The sequence below is a fragment of the Anomaloglossus baeobatrachus genome, chromosome 6, assembly GCF_048569485.1.
Source record: "Anomaloglossus baeobatrachus isolate aAnoBae1 chromosome 6, aAnoBae1.hap1, whole genome shotgun sequence".
In the NCBI taxonomy this organism is placed as follows: domain Eukaryota; kingdom Metazoa; phylum Chordata; class Amphibia; order Anura; family Aromobatidae; genus Anomaloglossus; species Anomaloglossus baeobatrachus.
This window is the reverse complement of record NC_134358.1, coordinates 338,359,025-338,383,120: the sequence shown is the minus strand read 5'-3', so window position 1 is coordinate 338,383,120 and position 24,096 is coordinate 338,359,025. Positions and strand designations below refer to the sequence as shown.

At 42.7% G+C, this 24,096-nt stretch overlaps 1 protein-coding gene across 8 annotated transcripts in view; it reads left to right on the top strand.

The window, feature by feature from the left end:
* Positions 1–24,096, top strand: part of CTNND2 (catenin delta 2) — a 3,073,686-nt gene that overhangs the window by 2,020,679 nt on the left and 1,028,911 nt on the right. For all 8 annotated transcript variants that reach the window (XM_075314970.1, XM_075314969.1, XM_075314967.1 and 5 more), the window contains one exon: positions 20,369–20,486. In XM_075314970.1, the coding sequence (XP_075171085.1) occupies positions 20,369–20,486 (118 nt within the window). The remainder of the gene's footprint in view (positions 1–20,368; positions 20,487–24,096) is intronic.

Genomic DNA, 24,096 nt, shown 5'->3' with positions numbered 1-24,096 from the left:
AGATTACATGACTTTGGTGATCCTTTGCGATGTCCAAAAATTCACAGGCTAGGAAAGGCTTACAGCCCATGCGACCTGCATAGCCAACACGACATCTGCTCAGAGTCAAAGTTGTGGTCCAGGATTCAGTTGTTGACGTGCTTCCAGTACTTTGTCTCTGGCCAGGAAGACGCAACGTAACCTCGTCGTCAGTAGCATCCTCCTCCACCTGCTCTGCTGACCTCATCGACTGGCTGACTTTGGTTTGACAGTAAGTGTTGTCTCCAACCTCATCAATAACCCTGTGTGTTTTCATTCCCCTCGTCCTGAGTCCTCCGAGACAACCTCTTCCTGCCCTGACCGAATAGTAAAGTTGTCCTTCCAATCAGGTATCTGTGCTCCTCATCATGTTCCCCATTGTCTCCACCAGGAGGATTTAATTTTTGGAAATGAGGGTGTAGATTAGGCACAGCACCTTCTTCATCGGGGCCTGGATCCCAGTCACAAAGCTTCAGGCTATCTGCGCAGATCATTTCCCCTGTCTCATGGAACTCGCTACCTCAACACGTTAGATTATATGCTACACACGCAAGCTTCAAACTGAATCTGAAAACTCATCTGTTCAGAAATGACTATAACCTTCAATGACACCACCACCATACGTACTTGACGCTCAACCTTAACAACTCCTACTGTCTCCTCCCAAAAATCCTTTAGAATGTAATCCCGCAAGGGCAGGGGCCTCTTCCCTCTGTACCAGTCTGTCTATAGTTACTTGTATATGTATTCTGTATGTAACCCCCTTCTCATGTACAGCACCATGGAATCAATGGTGCTCTATAAATCAATAGTAATAAAAATAATAATAACTTCCTTGTCTGTACTCATTGCAGCTTTGGAGCAGACCTCTGATTCCCAGGCTATAGTGCGACTGAACAGCTATGCAAACTCAACCATCTCTGTCACCCCATACTCAGCAGGGCTGGTGGAAACTTGAGAGCTGTTAGGAAGCAAGTGCGATTGGATTGACACCACAGAGGAATGGAGTATTTGGGATCTTGAAATTGGGGTGGAGGAGAGGCCACTTTATGGAGCAATTCAGATCCATTGAAGCAGCCGCTGATTTGGCCTCATCTACATTTGTTAGCGATGGTCGTGTCCATGAAAAAAGGGATCATATCAGATTATCCATGGGAAGAAGTACACCTGTTCTTTTTGATGTTATTTGTTGTTACAAAACGGTGACGCCTTAAACGCAAGCAGCCTGCTGCGGTTTCAGTTGCGCCCAGGCATCAGCTGCCATTTAGGCCTGTGCCTCGGGTTGTCCAGCTGGCTGCTTTCTCCTCCACGTCTAAGTGTGGAGAGGCAGCTAGTGCGCATGCGTGTGCCGATTTACCCCAGCCGCAGCCTAACTACAGTGTTTCGCCTAGTGAGTATGCTCAGCCTGACTGTGCCATTCCTGAGGCTAAGTCTTCATTTCGGGCTACAGCGCATGCTCCCACACTTAGTGCGAAAAGCCTCTTTGCACAGGTACTTGCACTCCGTGCCGGGTCTAAGTCCTGTGTTGTGCATAGACACCATGCTAAAGCTGATAGTCTTTTTTCAGAGACTGTATTTCATGCAACTGACCATGGTCAGGCACTTACTGCATCAGAAACTAGGTCCGGTAATGAACTCTTTGGCCCTGCCCCTGATGTGGGGGGCCCATTTAGACCACAGGGCATCAGGTGTCCTGACGATGTGGCCAGGCCACTCCCAAATGGCTTGCAGAGGCCCGCCCCTATGACTTGTCACCTCATTATTGATGGTCAGGCGATGACTGGTGAGGTGTTTGGGTCATGACAGCCATGAGGTCATCATTGAAGTTGCGGTTCCAAATAGGACGCTAGTTATGCCACTCATGACGTATCACTCTGCTTTTGTCTCCAGGAGGTGCATTGTGGTCCACCCTGGTTTGTGGCGGACCCAGGTTATAAAAGGGGCTGGAGACAACAAGGAGGTGCGCAGTCTTCTATTATGCTCCGAAAGAGCACACCTCCATGTGTTGAACCCATTGCGGCTTTAGGCCAGAGGTAGGCAGGGATAGGGCGTCGATGCAGGCCGCCACCACAGTTGGTAACGCAGAACGGTTAAGACCAGCTCCTGTCCTACAAGTCCTGCTTGTGCAGCCCAGTGGCATTAACAGGCCTGCTGCTGCTGATGCGCCTGCTGTTCACAGGTGTGGCCCCAATGCACACGGTCAGCGTCCTGAATGGCCCCTGTGATGTTAACAGGGAGTTCCTGGGCTGGGTGGGCGTGTGGACCCTGTTACGCTAACAGGGCTCCCAGTCTCAAGATCCGAGTGGCGTCTAACTTGGTTCAGGCTACTATTAGTTTCATAGCCACACAGCTCTGTATCCTCCACCGAACCTTCCAGTTGCCAACCTCTCCTTTTCCATCTGGGAGCACGGTGGACACTGACTGCTGATGGGGATATATACCTTTCTCTTTCTTTTCTTATTAATTTTCGTTATATAGCGGTAACATAGTATATACCACCTTATCCAAATCTGCCAGTCCCACCGTAACAGATGGTGTTTCTTCATCAAATGTTACTTTTGCTTAACCACCAAACCCACGGACCAAAACTTTTTTCCCCTTTCCAACACACCTGTTCCCCTTTTCACCCGCATCTGTCCTTTTTCAACTCATTTTGTATATGACCAAAAGTGCAACTCTGCAGGGACACCGTACTCAATGGCATCTCAGCACAACAGCCAGCCCTCGGTCCCTCAGATGTGGACAAGTAAAAGACCATTTCCTCCTATCCATGACAAAGCGTTGAGATTCACTCTGTGCAGCACTGGTGTTTAGTGGAAAAGCAGATCGAAGATTGCGTAACACCTTCTGAAGATACTCCTGTACACGTGCGTCCCTTTATATGGCAGGAATTATTTCACCAAATTTTGTCTTGTACCGGGGATCTAACAGTGTGGCAACCCAGTAGTTAGCATTACTTCGAATTCCTACAATCCGAGGGTCATGTTGTAGGTAGTGCAGCAAGAAGACGCTCATGTGTCTTGTGCATCCAGGAGGACCAAGTCCTTGGTGTGTTGGTGGCAGAGAGGTGAGAATCGTGCCTCCTTCCTCTGCCCTCTCCCCCCAACCTCGCACAACCGAAATGTGAGCAAGCTCTCACTCATCTGCTGAGTCTTCCATGCCCATCGCAAGTTCGTCCTCCATTTCTTCATGGCTCCTGCACCTTCCTCAACAATTTTTGCTGATACTATGCGCCCTTGTTAATCCCTATCCCCCACCATAACTGCTGCCTAGGTGCCGCTTGGCGTATGGACCTTGTAGATCTTATTATCCCTTCTGCATATGACTCCTCCTGTACTTCCACACCTTCCTCTTGGACCAATACCTGACTCCGAATAATGCTTACAGTGTTCTCCATCATGTAGATGACCAGAATTGTCACGCTGAGAATGGCATTGCCAGTGCTAAACATCTTCGTCGACATTTGTAAACTGTGTAGAAGGGTGCATAGGTCTTTGATCTGACACCACTCCAGCAGCGTGATCTGCACCACCTCTGGATCAAGTTAGCCCAGGGTATACGTCATACCGTATTTCAGCAGGACTCTGCGGTGCTGCCAAACACGCTGCAACATGTGCAGATTCCAATTCCTGCGTGTCGGAACATCGCATTTCCGGCGTTTAACCGCAAGACCCTAAGACTTCCGGAGCGATGACAGTTGTTGAGCTGCTGGGTGCAAAGGATGAAAGTGAGCACACAGCAGCGTGCCCGCTGCACAAGACCATGTAGGCCGGGATGGTATTTTAAAAATTGCTGGACAACCAGGTTCAACACGTGAGCCATACAAGGCACGTGTGTCACATTGCCCTAAAGAAGGGTCGCAGACTGGTTTGCATCATTGTCGCACCCGACCTTCCCTGACTGCTGGTTGACTGTAGACAACCATTGATGAAACTTGGTCTCACTCTCCAGAGCTAACCGTCCACAATTCCTCAGCGGTGTCTCACATTTCCCCTACATTTCAAAGTAAACATTTGACCGCCTGATGGCCTTGAGCTCTGCTGCCAGCATAGTAAGGAGGTGTGTGGGATTCCTTGGGCGCAGTTACAAGGAAGGGTGGCCTGACCACACAGGGTTTGGGCCGAGGTGGAGGACCCACACGAGGTTGAGGAGGCAGAAGCAGTGGAGGAACTTGTACATACAGAGGAAGGATTGACACACAAGTCGTGGGGACGGCAAGACTTGTACAGCAAACCCTTCTCCATCTCTCACCATAGTTACCCAGTGCCCAGTCAGACACATGTAACTCCCCTGTCCATGCTTACTGGTCCAAGTATCTGTGTTGAAATGCACCCTGTCACACACAGAGTTTCTCAAGGAATTGGTGAGGTTGTGTGCGACCTACTGTGGTAGCGCGGGCACGCCTTTCTTGGAGAAGGAGTGACGACTGGCCATCGGCTCTTGGGGCACTGTAATGGGCATAAGGTCTCGAAAATCCTCGGTCTCAAAAGGGTGTAAAGGCAGCCTTTCTGTTGCCAACAAGTTGCAGATGATGAAACTCAACCTCGTAGGCATGTCATGCCCTTCGAAAATCATGTAAAACATAGCGAGGGGACTCCAACCACAGTCTCCCTTGTTGCCACTAATTGGGCCACACACACCCCACTTGACTGGCATCAGTTGACCCCCCTTTTGAAAAAGAAAAAGATGCTTTGCATGAAGCACTCTCAAAAATACGCGTGCCTTTCCCGTCCCCTGGCTGACCCAGGGGAAGAAAAGTCCTCTGAGAGCCATGACTTGTTCATCTTGGTTCTTTTAGAAACACAGCGAGGGGACTCCAACCACAGTCTCCCTCGTTGCCACTAATTGGGCCACACACACCCCACTTGACTGGCATCAGTTGACCCAATTTTCAAGATGAAAAAGATGCTTTGCATGAAGCACTCTCAAAAATACGCGTGCCTTTCGCCTCCCCTGGCTGACCCAGGGGAAGAAAAGTCCTCTGAGAGCCATGACTTGTTCATCTTGGTTCTTTTCGGAAACACAGCGAGGGGACTCCAACCACAGTCTCCCTCATTTCCACTAATTGGGCCACACACACCCCACTTGACTGGCATCAGTTGACCCAATTTTCAAGATGAAAAAGATGCTTTGCATGAAGCACTCTCAAAAATATGCATGCCTTTCCCATCCCCTGGCTGACCCAGGGGAAGAAAAGTCCTCTGAGAGCCATGTCCACATTGTCAGTGGACAGACACGTGTGCTTATCTGCCAGCAGACCCCCAGCAGCACTGAAGACAGGTTCCGAGAGAACGCTGGCTGCAGGACACGACAAGATCCCCAAGGCGTACGTGGCGAGCTCAGGCAATTTATCAAGATTGGAAGCCTAAAATGAGCAGGGCTCAAGTTGCACAATAATGGAATCGATGTTTCCTTGCATATACTCATATATCTGTGTGTCCTCCTCTTTTTCCTTGTCCAGCTGTTTTGTTTTCGCATGAGTATATGTCCTTGTCACTTTCCCATGTGTTTGTGTTGTGTTGTGAGTTGTTTGTCACCTTTTGGACACCTTTGAGGGTGTTTTCTAAGTGTTTTTATGTGTTTGTGAATGCCTGCCATTGTTTCCTATGTGGTTCGAGTTCGGTTCGTCGAACGTTCGACGAACCGAACTCGAACGGGACCTCCGTTCGGCGAACCGACCTCGAGCCGAACCGGGACCGGTTCGCTCATCTCTATTCCTCAGCAGAAGACTGCTAAGTTGAAATTTTGTATTGCTGGATTTTTGGTGAAAAAAAAGTGTACCTTGCCAGAGTTACAATCTCTGCTTGGTAGTTTGAATTTTGCACTCAGGATATTGCTGATGGCAAGAGTTTTCTCCAGATGTCTTTACGATGCGACGAAAGGTGTGCAGAGTTCTGGGTCACATATTCGATTTTCTATGGAGATGAAGTAGGATTTGAAAGTTTGGATGGAATTTTTAAAAAACTTTAATGTTATTAGTTGGGTTCAGCATGATTTTGTTTCGTCACAGGAACTGTTTTCATTTACGAGTGCTGTTACGGAAGTAGGTTTTGCTGCAATTTTTTGATCGCATTGGGTATTTGAGTTTTGGCCTGCTACCTGAGCTTCTCAAGGTTTAATTGAGAAGCAAGTGTTATTGGAGCTTTTTCTGGTTTTGGTGTCCTTGAGTATTTGGGGAAATGAGCTTTCTAATAGACAGATTTTAATTTTATCATCTTGTCAGGGTACGGTTTTTGTGGTTAACACCTTAGCTGTTAAATGTCGGTTTTTAGGTGGTTTACTGTGTAATTTGGTCTTACTGTGCTTAAAATTTAATATTTGGATTAAAGCTCGTTTCTCTCTTGATTCCGGTAATTCCTCTGTTTTTCACCTTTCTTTTCAGCACTTAGAGTATTTTCGAAGGAATTCATCAGAAATGGATCATCTTCCAACTGCTTGCCCGTCCCATGTATGGGAGGCAATTTGGAATTAGTGTCGACTTCCATTAAAAATTCTCTTGCACCGATAACTTGGAAGTCATATTCAGCTGCTTGGTTTCAATTTTGCGATACTAGGAATCTCCCATCCTATAAGTGTGATGTGAATACAGCATTGAGGTTTTTTGAATGTTATAGAGGTTTGGGTTATGGCTATGCGTTTCTTTATAAAACTCTGTGTGGTGTTTCCTTTTTCTTGAAGCTGTATGGAGAGAATTCTTTGAATAGTTTATTTGCTGTTCGTCAGGCTTTAAAGGGCTGCAAGAAAGGTTTTCTGTTGCCAGATCGCCTCAGGCCCATTTCTGTGGATCTATTGAGTAAGTTATGGTGTGTTTTGAGCAGGGTTTGTTTTAATGATTATGAGTTGTGTTTATTTCTGGCAGCTTTTGTTGCTTGCTTCTTTGCAGCGCTTAGGGTCAGTGAGTTGTTGTCCAATAGCCGGTCCAATATCTTGGGTTTATTTAGAAGTGACATACGTTTGTTTGACGCTTGTGTTTTGTTGTTTATCAGAAGGTCTAAAGGGTGCTTTACATGCTGAGACATCGCTAATGATATATCGTCAGGGTCACGTCTTTAGTGACGCACATCCGGCACTGTTAGCAACATCTCAGCGTGTGATACCAAGGAGCGACGATCAACAAGCGCAAAAATGGCAAAAATCGTTGCTCGTTGACACGTCACTCTTTTCCATAATATCGTTGCTGCTGCAGGTACAATGTTGTTCGTCGTTCCTGCGGCACCACACATCGCTCTGTGTGACACCGCAGGAGCGACGAACATCTCCTACCTGTGTCCACTGGAACAAGAGGAAGGAAGGAGGTGTGCGGGATCTTCCACCCGCTCATCTCCTCCCCTCCTCTGCTATTGGCTGGCCGCATAGTGACGCCGCTGTGATGTCGCTGTGACGCCGAACGCACCTCACCCTTGAAGGAGGGATTGTTCGGCGTTCACAGCGACGTTCCTGACAAGGTATGTGCATGTGATGCTGCCGTAGCGATAATGTTCGCTACGGCAGCGATCACCAAATGTCGCACGAGCGACGGGGGCGGGTGCTATCGCGCACGACATTGCTAGCTATCGCTAGCGATGTCGCAGCGTGTAAAGCACCCTTTAGACTGATCAGTTTGGTAAAGGGTTTTCTGTTAAATAGAGAGCATTACCTGATTCGTGTGTATGCCCTGTTGTCAATCTGTATAAGTGGCTTTTGGTTAGAGGGGATATACCGGGTTTGTTATTTTTACATGAAGACGGATCTCCTGCAACTAAATTCCAATTCAATGCCATTTTGAAGAAATGTATTAGTAAATTGAATTTAGATAGTTCCAATTTTTCATCACACTCCTTTCGCATTGGCGCTGCAACTGAGGCTCCTGGGGCAGGTCTTAATGGTAAGAAAATCTGTAAGATTGGTAGATGGGCTTCAAGCCGCTATAAACTTTTCATTCGTCCTAACTTATTATAATTAATGCTGTTTTTTGTGTCTCCAATTCAACAATGGTTGTTTGGCAGATAGGTCATTCATTTATTCATTGGGCGCAGAGGAGAGCAGCTTGTGGAAGCTATACTCAAAATTTGTCTTTCCAGGGAGAAATGGTGAATGTTTTCTGGTTCGGGATGAGGGGCTTGAAACTTTCTAATTTAGTTGCCAATCTTAAGAAAGTTCTTTTGAGCCACCCGTACCTTATAATTTTCCATGTAGGTAGCAATGATTTTTTAGTAGTTTGGGTGAATTTTCATACCGCCATAGTGATTTGGAAGGTTTTATGATCGGGTTATATAGAAGCAATGGCGTTCATTTATCCGATGTCGGTTTAGGTATTTTTAATGTCGGTCTTCAAAATATGATCGAAAAATGGTTGCAGTGTTTGGGGAGGGGGGGCTCGTATTTGTAATACACGGCCGTTTGGGGAAAAATTGCCCAAATCTGTTGGGTGGATTGTGGTTTTATGTAAAATTGTATTCTGGTGATATTTATTCCTTTTTATGGGTGTGTTATTTATTTAATATGATGATTATTTATTTTTATTCAGGTTACCAATAATAAAACACCATGGCCATTTTTAATCCAATTTATGCGTCTTGTGTATTTATTTATTTATTGATTTGCTAAGTTTATCTTGTATAAGGATGGGCTATATGCTACCATGTGTAATCACCAGCAATGAATAGCCTGGTGATTGCATGGTGGTATGGGCCCCTATTTTAGTGTTTAAGCTGGGTTTTTGGTATCTATGGAGTTGATTTGGTGGTACTTAAGGGTTAATCTGCCCTCTTGTGGTAACGCGAGCAGGCTGTTGTATTGGTCAGCCTGCTGCGCGCCTATTTTGAAGTTTCTTATTGGTGGTTGTTTTGTAAAGAGCGGGACGCTTACCTTTATATAGTGGCAACTGTTAGTCAGCTGTGTCAGTCACAGCTGGAAGTCAGAAGATTCCCCCGCCCTCCTACCCAATTGTTTTTTTTATGTTCAAAGTATTTTTTATTTTTGTCATGTTGTTTTATTTGTTGGGGAAAAATCGCACAACACTGTTGGGTGGATTGTGGTTTTATGGATAATTGTATTCCGGTGATATTTATTCCTTTTTATGGGTATATTATTTATTTAATATGATGATTATTTATTTATATTCAGGTTACCAATAATAAAACACCACGGCAACTTTTAATCCAATTTATGCATCTTGTGTATTTATTTATTTATTTTCTAAGTTTATCTTGTATAAGGGTGGGCTATATGCTACCATGCACACTGCTTAACAAGAGGTTAGACCACTTTCTTAAGAGCTAAAGTACAAGCTAGACAACCAGTATGCTGCCACCTTCCTGAAATGATCAAATGAGTATGTTACATTATTTAAGTTATACCCAATACAACAATAATGGAAGTAATGGAAATGCAGCTAAATTCTTGTCAGAAAAATTAAACATACTGGAGCTAAAGAGATGGAAAAATATACCGTGGACCATGTGCCTCTTGCTTTCTTAAGCGCATTTCATACAGCTTCTCTGTGTTAAATAAAGGGAAGGAGTAAATGCTTAAAAGCATGGTAGGTATGGGGGTCAAACACAGTTACTTTTATAAAACCTGAGGCAGTAACATATATTTTTTTCAGGTAGGCTTTCTTTTTGGTTGCATTCATGGAGTTCTTTTACCACCACAATTCTGTAAAATGTCATCTGGTGATTAATGTGAGAGAGGAAAAGGAAAAACATATGGATAGATAGGTCAATTGGTGCTTGTGTTAGACCATGGGGACAATTACAGATTTAAGCACATTGAAAATCTATATTGCATCCATTAAATTAATTAAGAGTATTATTCTGCAGGACAGTCCTAAAATGTGCCAAATTTTTCATTGTGTTCATGGTGTTTGTTTAAATCCCTTCGTTTCAAAACTATAGATGGAATGAATACTTTTGTGCCACATTTTTGTTTTAAAATTTGGCACATGAGGTCGCACTTTAGGGTGCACCTCTTTTCAGAAAAGACACACTAGCTTGAAAGTGTGTAAAACACATAATAATAGAAGCCATGAAAAACTGTTTTTGGTGTAAATTATACCAGAATTCTGGTGCATCTAGCCTGACAATTATGCCTCCAGCATGTTTATATTTATTTTCATATAATCGTATGATTGTTATATCAATTACAAATTGTTATACTTTTACCATTTATTACATTTTAATGACTATTAGGTAAAGGTTTTTTATTTCCATAACAATAGATGTGTTACACCCATGCTATTGTCTTTTTATGTTGCCACTTCTTTCTGAGGCTTATTTCACTTTTACTTTCTGCTCACATTTTATGTGTAAGGATTTATTTTGGGTTCTTTAGTGTCATCACATAATTTCTGATTGATTGATTGATTTTAGGTTCTAAGGGCCTCATTTTTCTTTTAGACAATACCTACATTACTGCTAGCTACAATACGATAACAAGATCTACAGTGTTAAACAATTATTTATCAACACCTAGCAAGATACTAAGCATGGTTAGGTGATAGGTACAATGTGGATGAATGCCTTGTTGAGTTGATTTTTACTTTACAGTTTATCCCAGTCCATTTTGATCTCATTTTTAAAATGTATTCTCTAAATAAGCCGTAGAGTAGGTGAAGACTAACTAGATTACTGCAAGAGTTGTGAATGAGTTCTCTACCGCGTAGGGCGTTACACATGCACAGGCTGCTGCAATTGGTAGATCCCATACTTTCAGTGAAGGATTATGGTCATAATTAGCTAGTGGCTTATGTACTGTACGCTTTCTCTAGATGTAATTTGTTTTTGTTCTTATATTACATACAGTATACAGTATGTGTCAGGAGTAGTGATCGGCGGACTTGCAGATAACTGGGACCGACGGAACTAACCTGATTTTAAAAAAAAAATAAAAATTCAGTTCCAGCCCGGAATTGATCCCGAATATCTGGCCAGATGCCAGTCTCAATATAAGTTTATTTAAACAAATGACCAGTGATATATAATACATTCTGAATCACTAGTCATTGTACATGATTCAATGATTTGTAAAACAAGGACTATATATATAAATGGGCATAAATCGCAAAAAACATTTAGGAAAGAAGGAGGAAAAACAAGCGATCAAAAAAGCCCAATAAAGATAAGAATCAGGGATTTTTTAATTAAGTTAATTTTTATTCATTATAAATATTTTCCATAAGTGAATGTGAAAACAAACATGTGCATCAATGACATAACAGAACCATATATATCAAGGTATAAGTGTAACATACACTATATTACTCAACTGGACATTTTTTTTCAATTTTCCAAGGATTATGTGTTAGTTTATACAATGTAAAAAAGCATTATGCATCTATGTTTAAACTCAATTGTGAATGCAGTTTATGCAGAAAACCACCAGGGGTCGCTGCTATTTAATCTCAATATACTGGTGTATAAACTTTAATGTATCACCAGATGTACCTGCTCCCATAATTTAACATACCTATGCAAGTGTTCTTATCATCACATAGGACAATAGAGATTAGCTAACAACCACATCTAGATACACTTTGAATATACCAGGCATAGTTTAGAGTGCATAATTAAATCCAGGTATTCAATTACCATTATGATGTAAAACACCTGTCAGAGCTGTGCTCTATTCCTTCTCAGGTAGATGTGGTGGATCGGCTGATTCTGAGAGTAACGCTTAACACACCAAGACAAGACAAGTCCGTAGTGTATCAAAAAACTCTGCTTTAATAAAAGAAAATGGGAAGGTTTTATACCTTTCAAGCTAATTACGCAATATGAGACATGTGATATGGTTGCACAATTTTAGATAGATACCAAATATAGTCATTAGGCCATGATGCTCAAGCTCGAAAGAAATACTTTAAGAATTTACCACATAAGGGAGTACTTGTAAAGCGCCATGGAATAAATGGCGCTATAATAATAAATAATAATAATAATAATAATGTCTCAAGGCTATTTTAGATATAGTTATCATAGCAAAAAGCTCTTAAGGGATGTGAATTAATCAAACCTTGTAAAACAAGCAGCGTGTTGCAAGAGGAGTGTATACTTAAAAGCTATAACAATTCTAAGTGACTAAGTGATCACCATAGCAAATAGCAGATGTAATAGAACATTAATTACTCATTACTGGTTGTGTAACTGGTCAGACAAAACCTATATGGGCATGAATATAACGAATTTGTGGACTAACTGGTGAACTAATGAACAAGACAATAATGACAAAATGGCTTCTCTAACACACCCCAACCTCAATTGCTAATGCAGTTTCTGCAGAAAACCACCAGGGGTCGCTGCTGTTTAAACTTGATATACTGGTGCATAGAACTTGATATATCCCCAGATGTCACTGCTACCATGATTTAACATATCTATGCAAGCGTTCTTATCATCACATAAGGACAAAAGAGGTTATCTAACAGACACCTCTAGATACACAATACTTTTAGTACATCAACCATGGTTTGGAATGCATAATTAGATCCAGATTGTGATTACCATTACGGTATAAACACCCGACAAATGTTTCGGTTTTTCTTTCTTCGTCAGGGGGCGTATCTAATCAACCAGAGCGGAGGCTTAAATACTGCCTACCTTAGGTGACGCGCGCGTCGTCATGGCAACTTGCCGACGCGAGCCCAGCCACCGCGTCACCAGTCATCTTACCCAGGGCATCACATGACCCGAGCACAGAGGACCGGTATAGATACAGCGGACTGAGCCGGCGTCGGCAGCCAATGACAACCGCGCGTGCAAGTATTGGGTAATTGCTATAAAAAGTGCAAATTGTGCAGGTAACATATATAGATATGTCGGTCCAGTAGGAAAGTTATTGTATATTCAAACACTATTAGGTAATGCAGTATATACACATTTTTTCTCTTCACCACAGCAAACTATTACCATGAGAGCATAGCAGCACTATATATGTAAATACAAAAAATATCGCTTATACAAAAGCCAAATATATGCATCATTCAAGAATATTATACACTCCACATATATTGCTAACAGCAGATCACCACATAAGAATTATGGCAATTTATCATCATAAACAAAGATGGTACATGTGTACATCCAGACGTATTGTATCATAAACCCAAATTGCCATACGTTATAATTACATCACATATAACCACTATTGCCATAAAAAGAAGTGAGTGTGGTCCCCCATCTTCTCAACTCCCTAGATAGATGCTGCTTAGCATTTCCACATGTCCATATAAGAGCGATGTTGTGCCACATTTTGAATGCGCTCATGGAACAATATATATGCTGTATATCCATACATCTCCTCTTTAGGTAATTACGACCTTCCTCATGGACAGACATATCAACTAAAAATAAAAAGGGGTCAATTAGACAAAAATTAATTAACACCGTCTAAAACAGATGCACACATGGTACAATTAGACATGTATAAGATCACAGACCTAGTACCTGGCGACCATGCTCTCTACATCTACAGAAAAGACGCAAAACTAATATTTTCATTAAGGCCAGATGGATGCACAGTACCAAGTGTGTATATCCATCTGGCCTCAAGTTGGGCCAATCTCCTGCTAACCTCCCCACCTCTAATCCCCAGATCCAGTTGGTCAATTCCTTTAATCTTAAGCAAGGCACTCCTACAAGAGTGAAATTTGTAAAAGTGTCTCGGAAGGGTTTTTAGGCTTTCAATATCTGTCGCATTCCGCGCAGCCTCAATCCCCAATACATGCTCGCGAGTACGTACCTTCAGCTGACGCGTTGTAAGTCCAATATAGATCTTGGGACATGGACACGTCGCATAGTATATAACTGCCTTTGAATTGCACGTTATGCGTTTACGTATCTGATAGATTTTACTATTACCAGTGTCAGTGAAGGTACTCTCACGGCATATATTGGGGCATGCCACACATTCCCCACAGGGAAAACAGCCCAATTTCACACTGGGACTAAGCTTTACCCAAGAATGTTGGACCCTTCCTGTCACTCTCGTAGTGACTACGGATCAGGTGATCACGGAGGTTTTTATTTCGACGCATAGTGATCGATATTTTATCTGGGATAATTTTATTGAGAGTGGGGTCCGCTTGGAGTATTGGCTACGCCTTATCAAGGCATGCTCGTATAGATGGAATCTGGGCACAAAACCTGGTAATAAATCGAATTTTATCATTCGATTCAGGCATAGGATGAGAGTATAGAAGGGAATTTCTCTATGTATGTTTTTCTCTATGATCTGCTTTTTTTTACCATCCTTCCGCTATATCCTCTCTCTCTAAATCTTCCCGTAAGATCCCGAGCCTGTTGTTCAAAATCGGCATCAGTCGAGCAGATCCTCCTGAGGCGGAGGAACTGTCCAACCGGTACCGATCTGATCATAAATTGAGGATGTGATGAAGATGCATGGAGAAGCATGTTAGTTGACGTAGGTTTGTGGTACAAGTCAGACTGCAGGACACCGTCAGCATCTATTCTAATCATAGTGTCCAGGAACTCAATTTGTTCATGTGACCACTTAAATGTGACATTGATGTTGCATCTGCCTGAGTTCACTCCCTGCATAAATAAATTAAGTTCCTCTACTGACCCCTGCCAGATCATAAAGATGTCGTCGATGTACCGCATCCAAAAGAGGACGCGGTCCATCAACGACTCTCGATCTGACAGGAGTAGGTCCCTCTCCCACAGCCCCAGGAATAGATTAGCATATGACGGAGCGAAAGCCGCCACCATTGCTGTACCCTGGAGCTGTAGGTAAAAGGAACCCATAAAAATAAAAAAATTATGAGTGAGGGAAAACTTGAGCAGACGCAACACCAACCCACAAAAATCAAGAGGCATATCAGCCGTATCAAGATAGAATTTAACGGCCTCAATGCCATCCTCGTGAACAATGCTGGTGTAGAGGGACTTGACGTCCCCCGTCACCAGCATCGTATCACCACCTACATGCAAGCCATCAATCTTCCTGAGAAAGTCACCGGTGTCTTTGATAAATGATGGCAAACATTCAACAAGCCGCTGAAGAATAGAGTCAATCCACTGGTTGACCTTCTCAAGGAAGTTGCCACACCCCGATATAATAAGTCTTCCAGGGGGTGTGGTGGCATTCTTATGCAATTTGGGCAGTAGGTAAAAAGTGGCGATGGTCGGCTCTGCCACGAGTAGTGCCGAAGCCAGCTCTCCCTCGATAACACCGCCATCTGTTGCCTCACCAATTATCTTCTTAAGTTGTGATATAAATGCAGAGAGAGAATTGAATGTAAGCTTTTTGTAACATGTTTCATTTTTCAATTGTTTAAATGCATCTCTCTCGTACATATAGGTGGGCCAGATGACGGTGTTACCGCCTTTATCGGCCGGCTTCAACACCAATCCCGGAAGTTTATTGAGTTCCTGGAGTCTCACACGCTCAGCTCTTGTCAAGTTATCTTTATCCACTTTAGGAGAAATTTTCTCTAATTCTTTGGTGACTACTTTTTCAAATAGTTCCCCATTAGCACATGTGGATAGTGGAAGACACTTTTTGGAGCGAGGCCTGATGGAGGGAGGGATCTTACCTCCAATTTCTGTATCATGTTATTTTGCCAATTCTTGGAGTATATTTACCGCAGTTTGTTCCTTTGCTGTAGGAAATAGAGAATGTACAGTGTCATCAAAAAAATGTTTTTTAAATATAATCGACCTTGCAAATATATGCAGGTCCTTGATGACAGAAAACAGGTCAAAACTAGCAACAGGAGAAAAGGATAATCCTCTCTCCAGAATTTTCAAATCAATATTAGATAGTTGGTGAGAACTAAGGTTTATTACCTTATTGTCCTGTTTTCGATATCCAGATCCATTCTGATAATTATAGAATCTGCGGTTTGATCGATTCCCTCCATCAAGTCTCGCTCCAGAGCGTGTAGTGACACCAGACAATGATGTATCAGAGATGTCACTTGCTGTTGTCAATGTGACGATGCCCTGCTATGTCCGGCCGCACCGTCATTCGATCTTCTCCAAGCATATACCAATTTTTTGTTGAAATCATTTTTATCTCTATTTAGTTTAGAGGTCTGTGTAGAATGAATTTTCTTAACTACTTGCTCTAATTTTTTAGTCAGCATATCGTCGAAGACTTTTAGCTTATCTTCCGGGCATACAGATCTGAATTCAATCTGTTTTTGATCCAAAGTTTTATCTAATTTATTCAGGGAAGAAGTGTCTAGTTCAATCAACAACTGCATTAAGGTGTTAGAACACGTATTACAAGCATCTTCCCACTTTTCAATGAAATATTCTTCATCTACCACAAAAGAGGGTGTAACCCTTATACGCAGACCTCTAGGAATTAACTTTTTAGCTATATAGCGTTCCAACAGTGCCCTGTTCCACCAAAGTCGTGTGCGTCTCGTAATCAGCCTCTGTATATCCGAGAACATATCATCCAGGCCATGTGCCTCTTCATTTGATGTACCAGTTTGTGGCCCACCAAACACTTGTTCAACTTGATTCAGCCACGTACTTTCAATGATCTTATGGTCCATCACTGACACAGTATTTGTGCTAAACACAGTAAAAGAAACAACATTTAAACAAATGAGCAGTGATATATAATACATTCTGAATCACTAGTCATTGTACATGATTCAATGATTTGTAAAACAAGGACTATATATATAAATGGGCATAAATCGCAAAAAACATTTAGGAAAGAAGGAGGAAAAACAAGCGATCAAAAAAGCCCAATAAAGATAAGAATCAGGGATTTTTTAATTAAATTAATTTTTATTCATTATAAATATTTTCCACAAGTGAATGTGAGAACAAACATGTGCATCAATGACATAACGGAACCATATATATCAAGGTATAAGTGTAACATACACTATATTACTAAACTGGACATTTCTTTTCAATTTTCCAAGGATTATGTGTTAGTTTATACAATGTAAAAAAGCATTATGCATCTATGTTTAAACTCAATTGTGAATGCAGTTTATGCAGAAAACCACCAGGGGTCGCTGCTATTTAATCTCAATATACTGGTGTATAACTTTAATGTATCACCAGATGTACCTGCTCCCATAATTTAAGGTATCTATGCAAGCGTTCTTATCATCACATAGGACAATAGAGATTAGCTAACAACCACAGCTAGATACACTTTGAATATATCAGGCATAGTTTAGAGTGCATAATTAAATCCAGGTATTCAATTACCATTATGATGTAAAACACCCCAACCTCAATTGCTAATGCAGTTTCTGCAGAAAACCACCAGGGGTCGCTGCTGTTTAAACTTGATATACTGGTGCATAGAACTTGCTATATTGCCAGATGTCACTGCTACCATGATTTAACATATCTATGCAAGCGTTCTTATCATCACATAAGGACAATAGAGGTTATCTAACAGACACCGCTAGATACACAATACTTTTAGTACATCAACCATGGTTTGCAATGCATAATTAGATCCAGATTGTAATTACCGTTATGGTGTAAACACCCCACACGTGTTTCGGTTTTTCTTTCTTCGTCAGGGGGCGTATCTAATCAAGTTTATACACCAGTATATTGAGATTAAATAGCAGTGACCCCTGGTGGTTTTCTGCATAAACTGCATTCACAATTGAGTTTAAACATAGATGCATAATGCTTTTTTACATTGTATAAACTAACACATAATCCTTGGAAAATTGAAATGTCCAGTTTAGTAATATAGTGTATGTTACACTTATACCTTGATATATATGGTTCCGTTATGTCATTGATGCACATGTTTGTTCTCACATTCACTTGTGGAAAATATTTATAATGAATAAAAATTAACTTAATTAAAAAATCCCTGATTCTTATCTTTATTGGGCTTTTTTGATCGCTTGTTTTTCATCCTTCTTTCCTAAGTTTATGGGGATAAGAATACAGAGATTAAAAATGTTAAAAATGGTGGTAGAAGGGCTAGGGGGATAGGAGCTGACGCACTATACTTACCGAGACTCTGGTGCGATATGGCTGCCCATTCATTTCCGGAGCTATTCATTACGCTAATGCATATGCACTGCTTTTACCGCCCACCGACGTCTGTGATTGGTTGCAATCAGACGCTCCCCCCACCCTGAGTGTCAACGTGTAAGCTGACTGCTTCCAATCACAATCTACATGTGTCTATCATGGTATAAAAATAAATAATTAAAAAAATTGGCGTTTTTTTGCCAGGAGGTGTAGATTTGGTGCAGGAATATGGTGTAAAAATTTCAGCACCAAATCTGCATCTATTGGCAAAAAAAATGGTTTTCACAACGTTTGCGTGCAGTTTTCTGCCAGGAGGTGCAACTTTGGTGCTGAAATCTGGTGCAGACATTTCAGTACCAAATTTGAACTTCCTGGAAGAAAAGTGCATCAAAATGTCATCAATATCGTTTTTGTGCATTTTTTGTCAAGATATGCAGAGTTGGTGCTGAAATTTTTACACCATATTCTTGCACCTAATCTTTACCTCTTGGCAAAAAAACCCAAAACATATCACTACTGTATCATACCGCATGCGATAGTGATGCATTTTTTGCTAGGAGGTGTAGAGATTGGGTGCAGGAATATCCTGTAAAAAAAATTTTTGCGAGGAGATGCAGGTCTGTGAACTCAGTGAGAGTTCATTAAGGTCACCTGGGGTCAAATTACCTGCGATGATAGGTGAAGGACCGTGGGAACCTCCAGCTGTGAACGCAACTAACCTGAGTGATGTCACTGCTCATCGCGGCTCAATCTCTGCCTGAATATCACAGCGTTCAGTCATGTTTCATGATCGTGTGCTGTGCCTTCAGTAATGTAGTAGAGCTGGAATCATTGTGCAACATTGTGTGGATTACTTCGGTCCTGCAGGGGTGTTTTTGGGTTTAATAAAGTGGTGAAAGAGGGTGTTTTTTTGTCTTTTATTTCAAATCTAGGATTTTTTGGTGTTTGTTTATTTAGTTTCACTTACAGATTAGTAATGAGTGGGGGGGTCTCATAGATGCCTGCCATTACTAATCTAGGGTTAGTGGCAGCTGTGGGCTGTGATTAACACCTTATTACCCTGATTGTCACTGCACCAGGGAAATCGTGAAGAACTGGGAAAAGTGCTGGGATTGTTGCATCTAATGGGGATGGGGCCTCCCAATAACCATGGGTCTCCCCAGCCTGAGAATACCAGCCCCCAGCTGTCGGGCTTTATCATGGCTGGGTATCAATATTGGATATTGGGGACGAACCGTATCCTGTTTTTTTTAAATTATGTATTTAATAATTTTTAAAAAAGAAGCCACATGCAGTTCCTCTTATTTTTTTACACAGCTAAGATAAGCGCAGGGCTAGGGACTGCAGCCTGTAGCTGTAGGCTTTATCTGTTCTGGTATCATAATATGGGGGGGACCCTATGCCAATATTTATTTATTTATTTATTTTTGCTGTACGATAGACTCGCAGACAGGGTCTGTGATTAGAAGCAGTCAGACGCTGTCGTTCAGGGTAGGGGTGTGTCTGACTGCAACCAATCACAGACGTCGATGGACAGGGAAAGCAGTACATATACATGAGCCTAATGAGCAGCCCCGGAAGTGAATGAGCGGCTGCGGGAACAGTTATTGCTGTGTCGGAGACTCATTAATGATGAAGCGCTACTTGCTTTATTATTTTTCCTTTATTTTTTCTTTATTTTTTTGTATTAACCGAGCGAGTGCCAGACCCCGATCATTAGCCGTAATTTCCTGAGAATTCTGGGCCCAGGTTCGCCACCCGAAACCACGCGGATCCAGTCTTTTACAGTCCGGGTCCACCCATCACTAGTCAGGAGCTATTTCAAACATATAATCTAACTGTTCATTTCAGACAAAATATGCACAGAGTGTAACTTACAGAGCCTAACTTACATATTCTATCAGGGCACATTTTTTTTATTGTACAAAATAAAGTGTTAATTATCTTCTTAAAGATGCCATATATATTATCTAAAGTTGGCTGAATGTGACGGTTTCAGTGGGGTAAGCAAACAGTAAACAGTGTAATGGGCATAGAGGCCTTCTGGCTAGTGTCAGGGTATAAACAATTCAGCCAGGTGGACTTCAAACAGCCAATCATTTTTTGTCCACCAAAGTTATCCTGTGTCAGAGGAGTCTGGCAATGGGTCTTTACACATGAGCGTTCAGCTGAGTCAAGCATTCCCGGATATGTTGGATTTGGGAGAGATAGCGGTCTACTCTACCATTGTTCAGCATATTGCCGTCTAATATGTATGGGGGCCTTTAGCCCACGTTTACAAAGAAAAGTAGAATTACACTATATTTTTATGTTAAAAGTTGCTTAGTCTGACACTACTAGTTTTTCACTTGCATTTTGCTTTTTTTTTTTTGCAGGAATGTGAGCTCTGCTGGAGAGGAAGCTCGCAGAAGAATGAGAGAGTGTGATGGACTGACTGATGCTTTGCTCTTTGTTATCCAGTCTGCACTGGGAAGCAATGAAATAGATAGCAAGGTGTGTTTGTTACAAAGTTTAAATAAAAATGACAATACATTAATTTCCTTTTGCATGGTACATTGAGGATGATTTTACACATGGTATTTTTTGCAATCTTTTTTTTAAATAATGTTGTGGCTCATTTACAGGACATAGTATATATAACAGTACTGCTGTTCTTTTAATGTAGGGGGATGACTTACTTTTGAAACCCACAGAGTGCAAACGCAGAGTCCTGTGACAGTTTACAATATTACAAGTGCATCTCAATAAATTAGAATATCTTCAAAAAAATAATTTATTTCAGTAATTCAATACAAAAAAGGAAATGCATATATTATATAGAGTCATTACAAAAGAGTGATCTATTTCAAGTGTTTATTTCTGTTAAAGGGAACCTGTCAGCAGAAATTTCCCCTAAAACCTCACAGATTCCCCCTCTGCAGCTCGTGGGCTGCATTCTAGAAAGGTCCCTGTTAGTATTGTGCCCCCTTTCTGACCAAAAAAAAGAGTTTATAAAGAGGTACCTTTTTGGCTTCGGATTCTATAAATCTGACACGGGGGCGGGCAGCCTGATGGCCGTTATTCTGCCCCCTGGTCCTGTATGCCGCCCCCATCGCTGATTTCCATACTTTTGGACGCCGCCCACTGCTCCAGCCATCCCCGCGCATGCCCAGTGTCAGTCTCACGGGACTGAGCACTGTGACTGCTGGTGACGTGTGCGCAGGCAAGTGATTATGGGCGGGACTGTGACTGTTATTAGCAAGTACCCGCCCATAATCTCGTGAGCGCGCAAACCTCTCCAGCGTCACACTGTGCTCAGTGTAGATGCTAGACTGTATGGGCTGCTTCCAGGTATGACATCCCTTTGTCACGTGATAGTATTTTGAACACGCCCCTATCACGTGACAAAAGGGACGTCATCCCTGGAAGCAGCCCATACAGTCTAGCATCTACACTGAGCACAGTGTGACGCTGGAGAGGTTTGCGCGCTCACGAGATTATGGGCGGGTACTTGCTGATAACAGTCACAGTCCCGCCCATAATCACTTGCCTGCGCACACGTCACCAGCAGTCACAGTGCTCAGTCCCGTGAGACTGGCACTGGGCATGCGCGGGGATGGCTGGAGCAGTGGGCGGCGTCCAAAAGTATGGAAATCAGCGATGGGGGCGGCATACAGGACCAGGGGGCAGAATAATGGCCATCAGGCTGCCCGCCCCCGTGTCTGATTTATAGAATCCGAAGCCAAAAAGGTACCTCTTTATAAACTCTTTTTTTTGGTCAGAAAGGGGGCACAATACTAACAGGGACCTTTCTAGAATGCAGCCCACGAGCTGCAGAGGGGGAATCTGTGAGGTTTTAGGGGAAATTTCTGCTGACAGGTTCCCTTTAATGTTGATGATTATGGCTTACAGTCAATAAAAACCCAAAAGTCATTGTGGCACAACTGAATATATCAGGGTGCCACAAGGTACTGCAATCCTTACCCAGGGTGCAGGGCCTACCCCCCATGGTTCCAGGTTCCCAATCACCGGTTTCACCATCAGTATCACAAATCCCAATCACACCTCACATTAAACCTGTCAGACACACCAGTGGGATTGGCTAAGCTGGAATTTCTGCCACCCACCTAGGGGTCAGGCAGACTGGTGGTAGGGAGGAAGTCAGTGTAGAGTCAGCTCTCAAGGTGAGAGGAGTTGAGAAAAGCCCTGAAAGAGTGAGGAGCTGGGAGTTGTAGCTCTCGGGGAGCGAGACCAAGGTTGGGTCGCAGACGGTGGTGCGGGACCACAGGAGAAGGGACCAATGGCAGTGACACTGGAGAGGGTGCGATGGACATAGTCTAGGAGGACTGTAGGCATCAGAACCCCAAAAGATCTGACCAGTACCGAGCACGGCGGGGTACAGGACCCTAGATCAGGGAAGAGCTTCAGGTGCCTTGATAATTAACCTGTGGATTATAGTCTCTTTATGAACTTTCCCCAAGAGCTCAGAGATTGAAGGCATCAGCACAACCCGGGGATAGAGTTTTCCAGAAAAAAAACCCAACTGAAATTCCAAGTGCCAGCCATCAAGCACAGCTGCCATACACACGGGTAGCCGGGCCCCAACAGCTTCACGCCAAGGGGCCACAACGGACACTAAAAATTGTGCACGGGGGTAAAGGTCCGGGCTATCAAACGACACAGATGGGAGCGGACACCTGGACGGGCACCCCTGAAGTGACTGTGATGCACAGAGATTCTGGTTCATGTACAGTATGAGTGTCTGCTTTATATTTCCATCCAGCACCATGACTACCGACAGTGAGTACTCTGTTCCCCTGCACCCAGCGCTCCCAATAATTCCACCAAAACCCCAGAGGCTAGGGCCTTCCCTACCTGTGGAGGGACTGACACCTTGCTGCCCCACACCATATGCCCCGGTACTCCCATCAGCAGCGGCGGTACTCCCCTTACCGCAACCCGCAGGTGGCGTCACAAACTTCTTCTCTTTAAATATCCCCTTTTCAAGGATTGGAGTGTTAGCCCCGCCCGGGTCCGGACCCCTCGAGCCACGACCACCCCGGATCCAAGCACCCCGGTCTGCGTCGGGGCGGCACACCTCTAATTGTTTCTGACGTCACGAACAGGATAAGAACTGGACCCACTAACCCAAGTGACGTGCGCCTTGCAGAACTGTCCAAATCTGAATTGTGACTGTTGATTTGCCTTGCCGCCATTTTGCCGCCATCTTGCCCGCCATCTTTGGCGCCACATCATTATCTCAGAAAATTAGAATATTATATAATATCAACTGAGAAAATTATTTCAAACTCAGAAATGTTGGCGCCTACTGAAAAGTATTTACAGTAAATGCACTCAATACTTGGTCGGGCTCCTTTTCCATGAATTACTGCATTAATGTGGCGTGGCATGGAGGTGATCAGCCTGTATGACTGCTGAGGTGTTATGGAAGCCCAGGTTGCTTTGATAGCAGCTTTCAGGTCGTCTGTATTGCTGGATCTCATGTCTCTCATCTCCCTCTTCACAATACCACATAGATTCTTTTGAATATACAGCATTTGTGGTTTTTAGGGCGGCATTACAACCGTTTTCCATTTTTCACTTATATATACCAAATTTTTGAATGGCCTTTCTTAACAATCCTATCAAGGCTGTGGTTATTGCTTGTGCACCTCTTTCTACCGCACTTTTTCCTTCCACTCAACTTTCCATTAATATGCTTGGATACAGCTCTCTGTGAACAGCCAGCTTCTTTAGCAATGACCTTTTGAAGCTTACCTTCCTTGTGGAGTGTGTCAATGACTGTCGTCTGGACATCTGACAGTAGTCTTCCTCATCATTGTGTGGCCTACTGGACAAGACTAAGGGACCATTTTAAATGCTTAGGAAGCCTTTGCAGGTGTTTTGTGGTAGTTATTCTAATTTTTCTGAGATAATGATTTTTGGGTTTTCATTGGCTGTAAGCCACAATCATCAACATTGACAGAAATACAAACTTAAAATAGATCACTCTGTGTGTAATGACTATTTAATATATGTTTTTCCCTTTTTGTATTGAATTACAGAAATAAATTAACTTTTTGATGATATTCAATTTTTTGAGATGCACTTATATATATATATA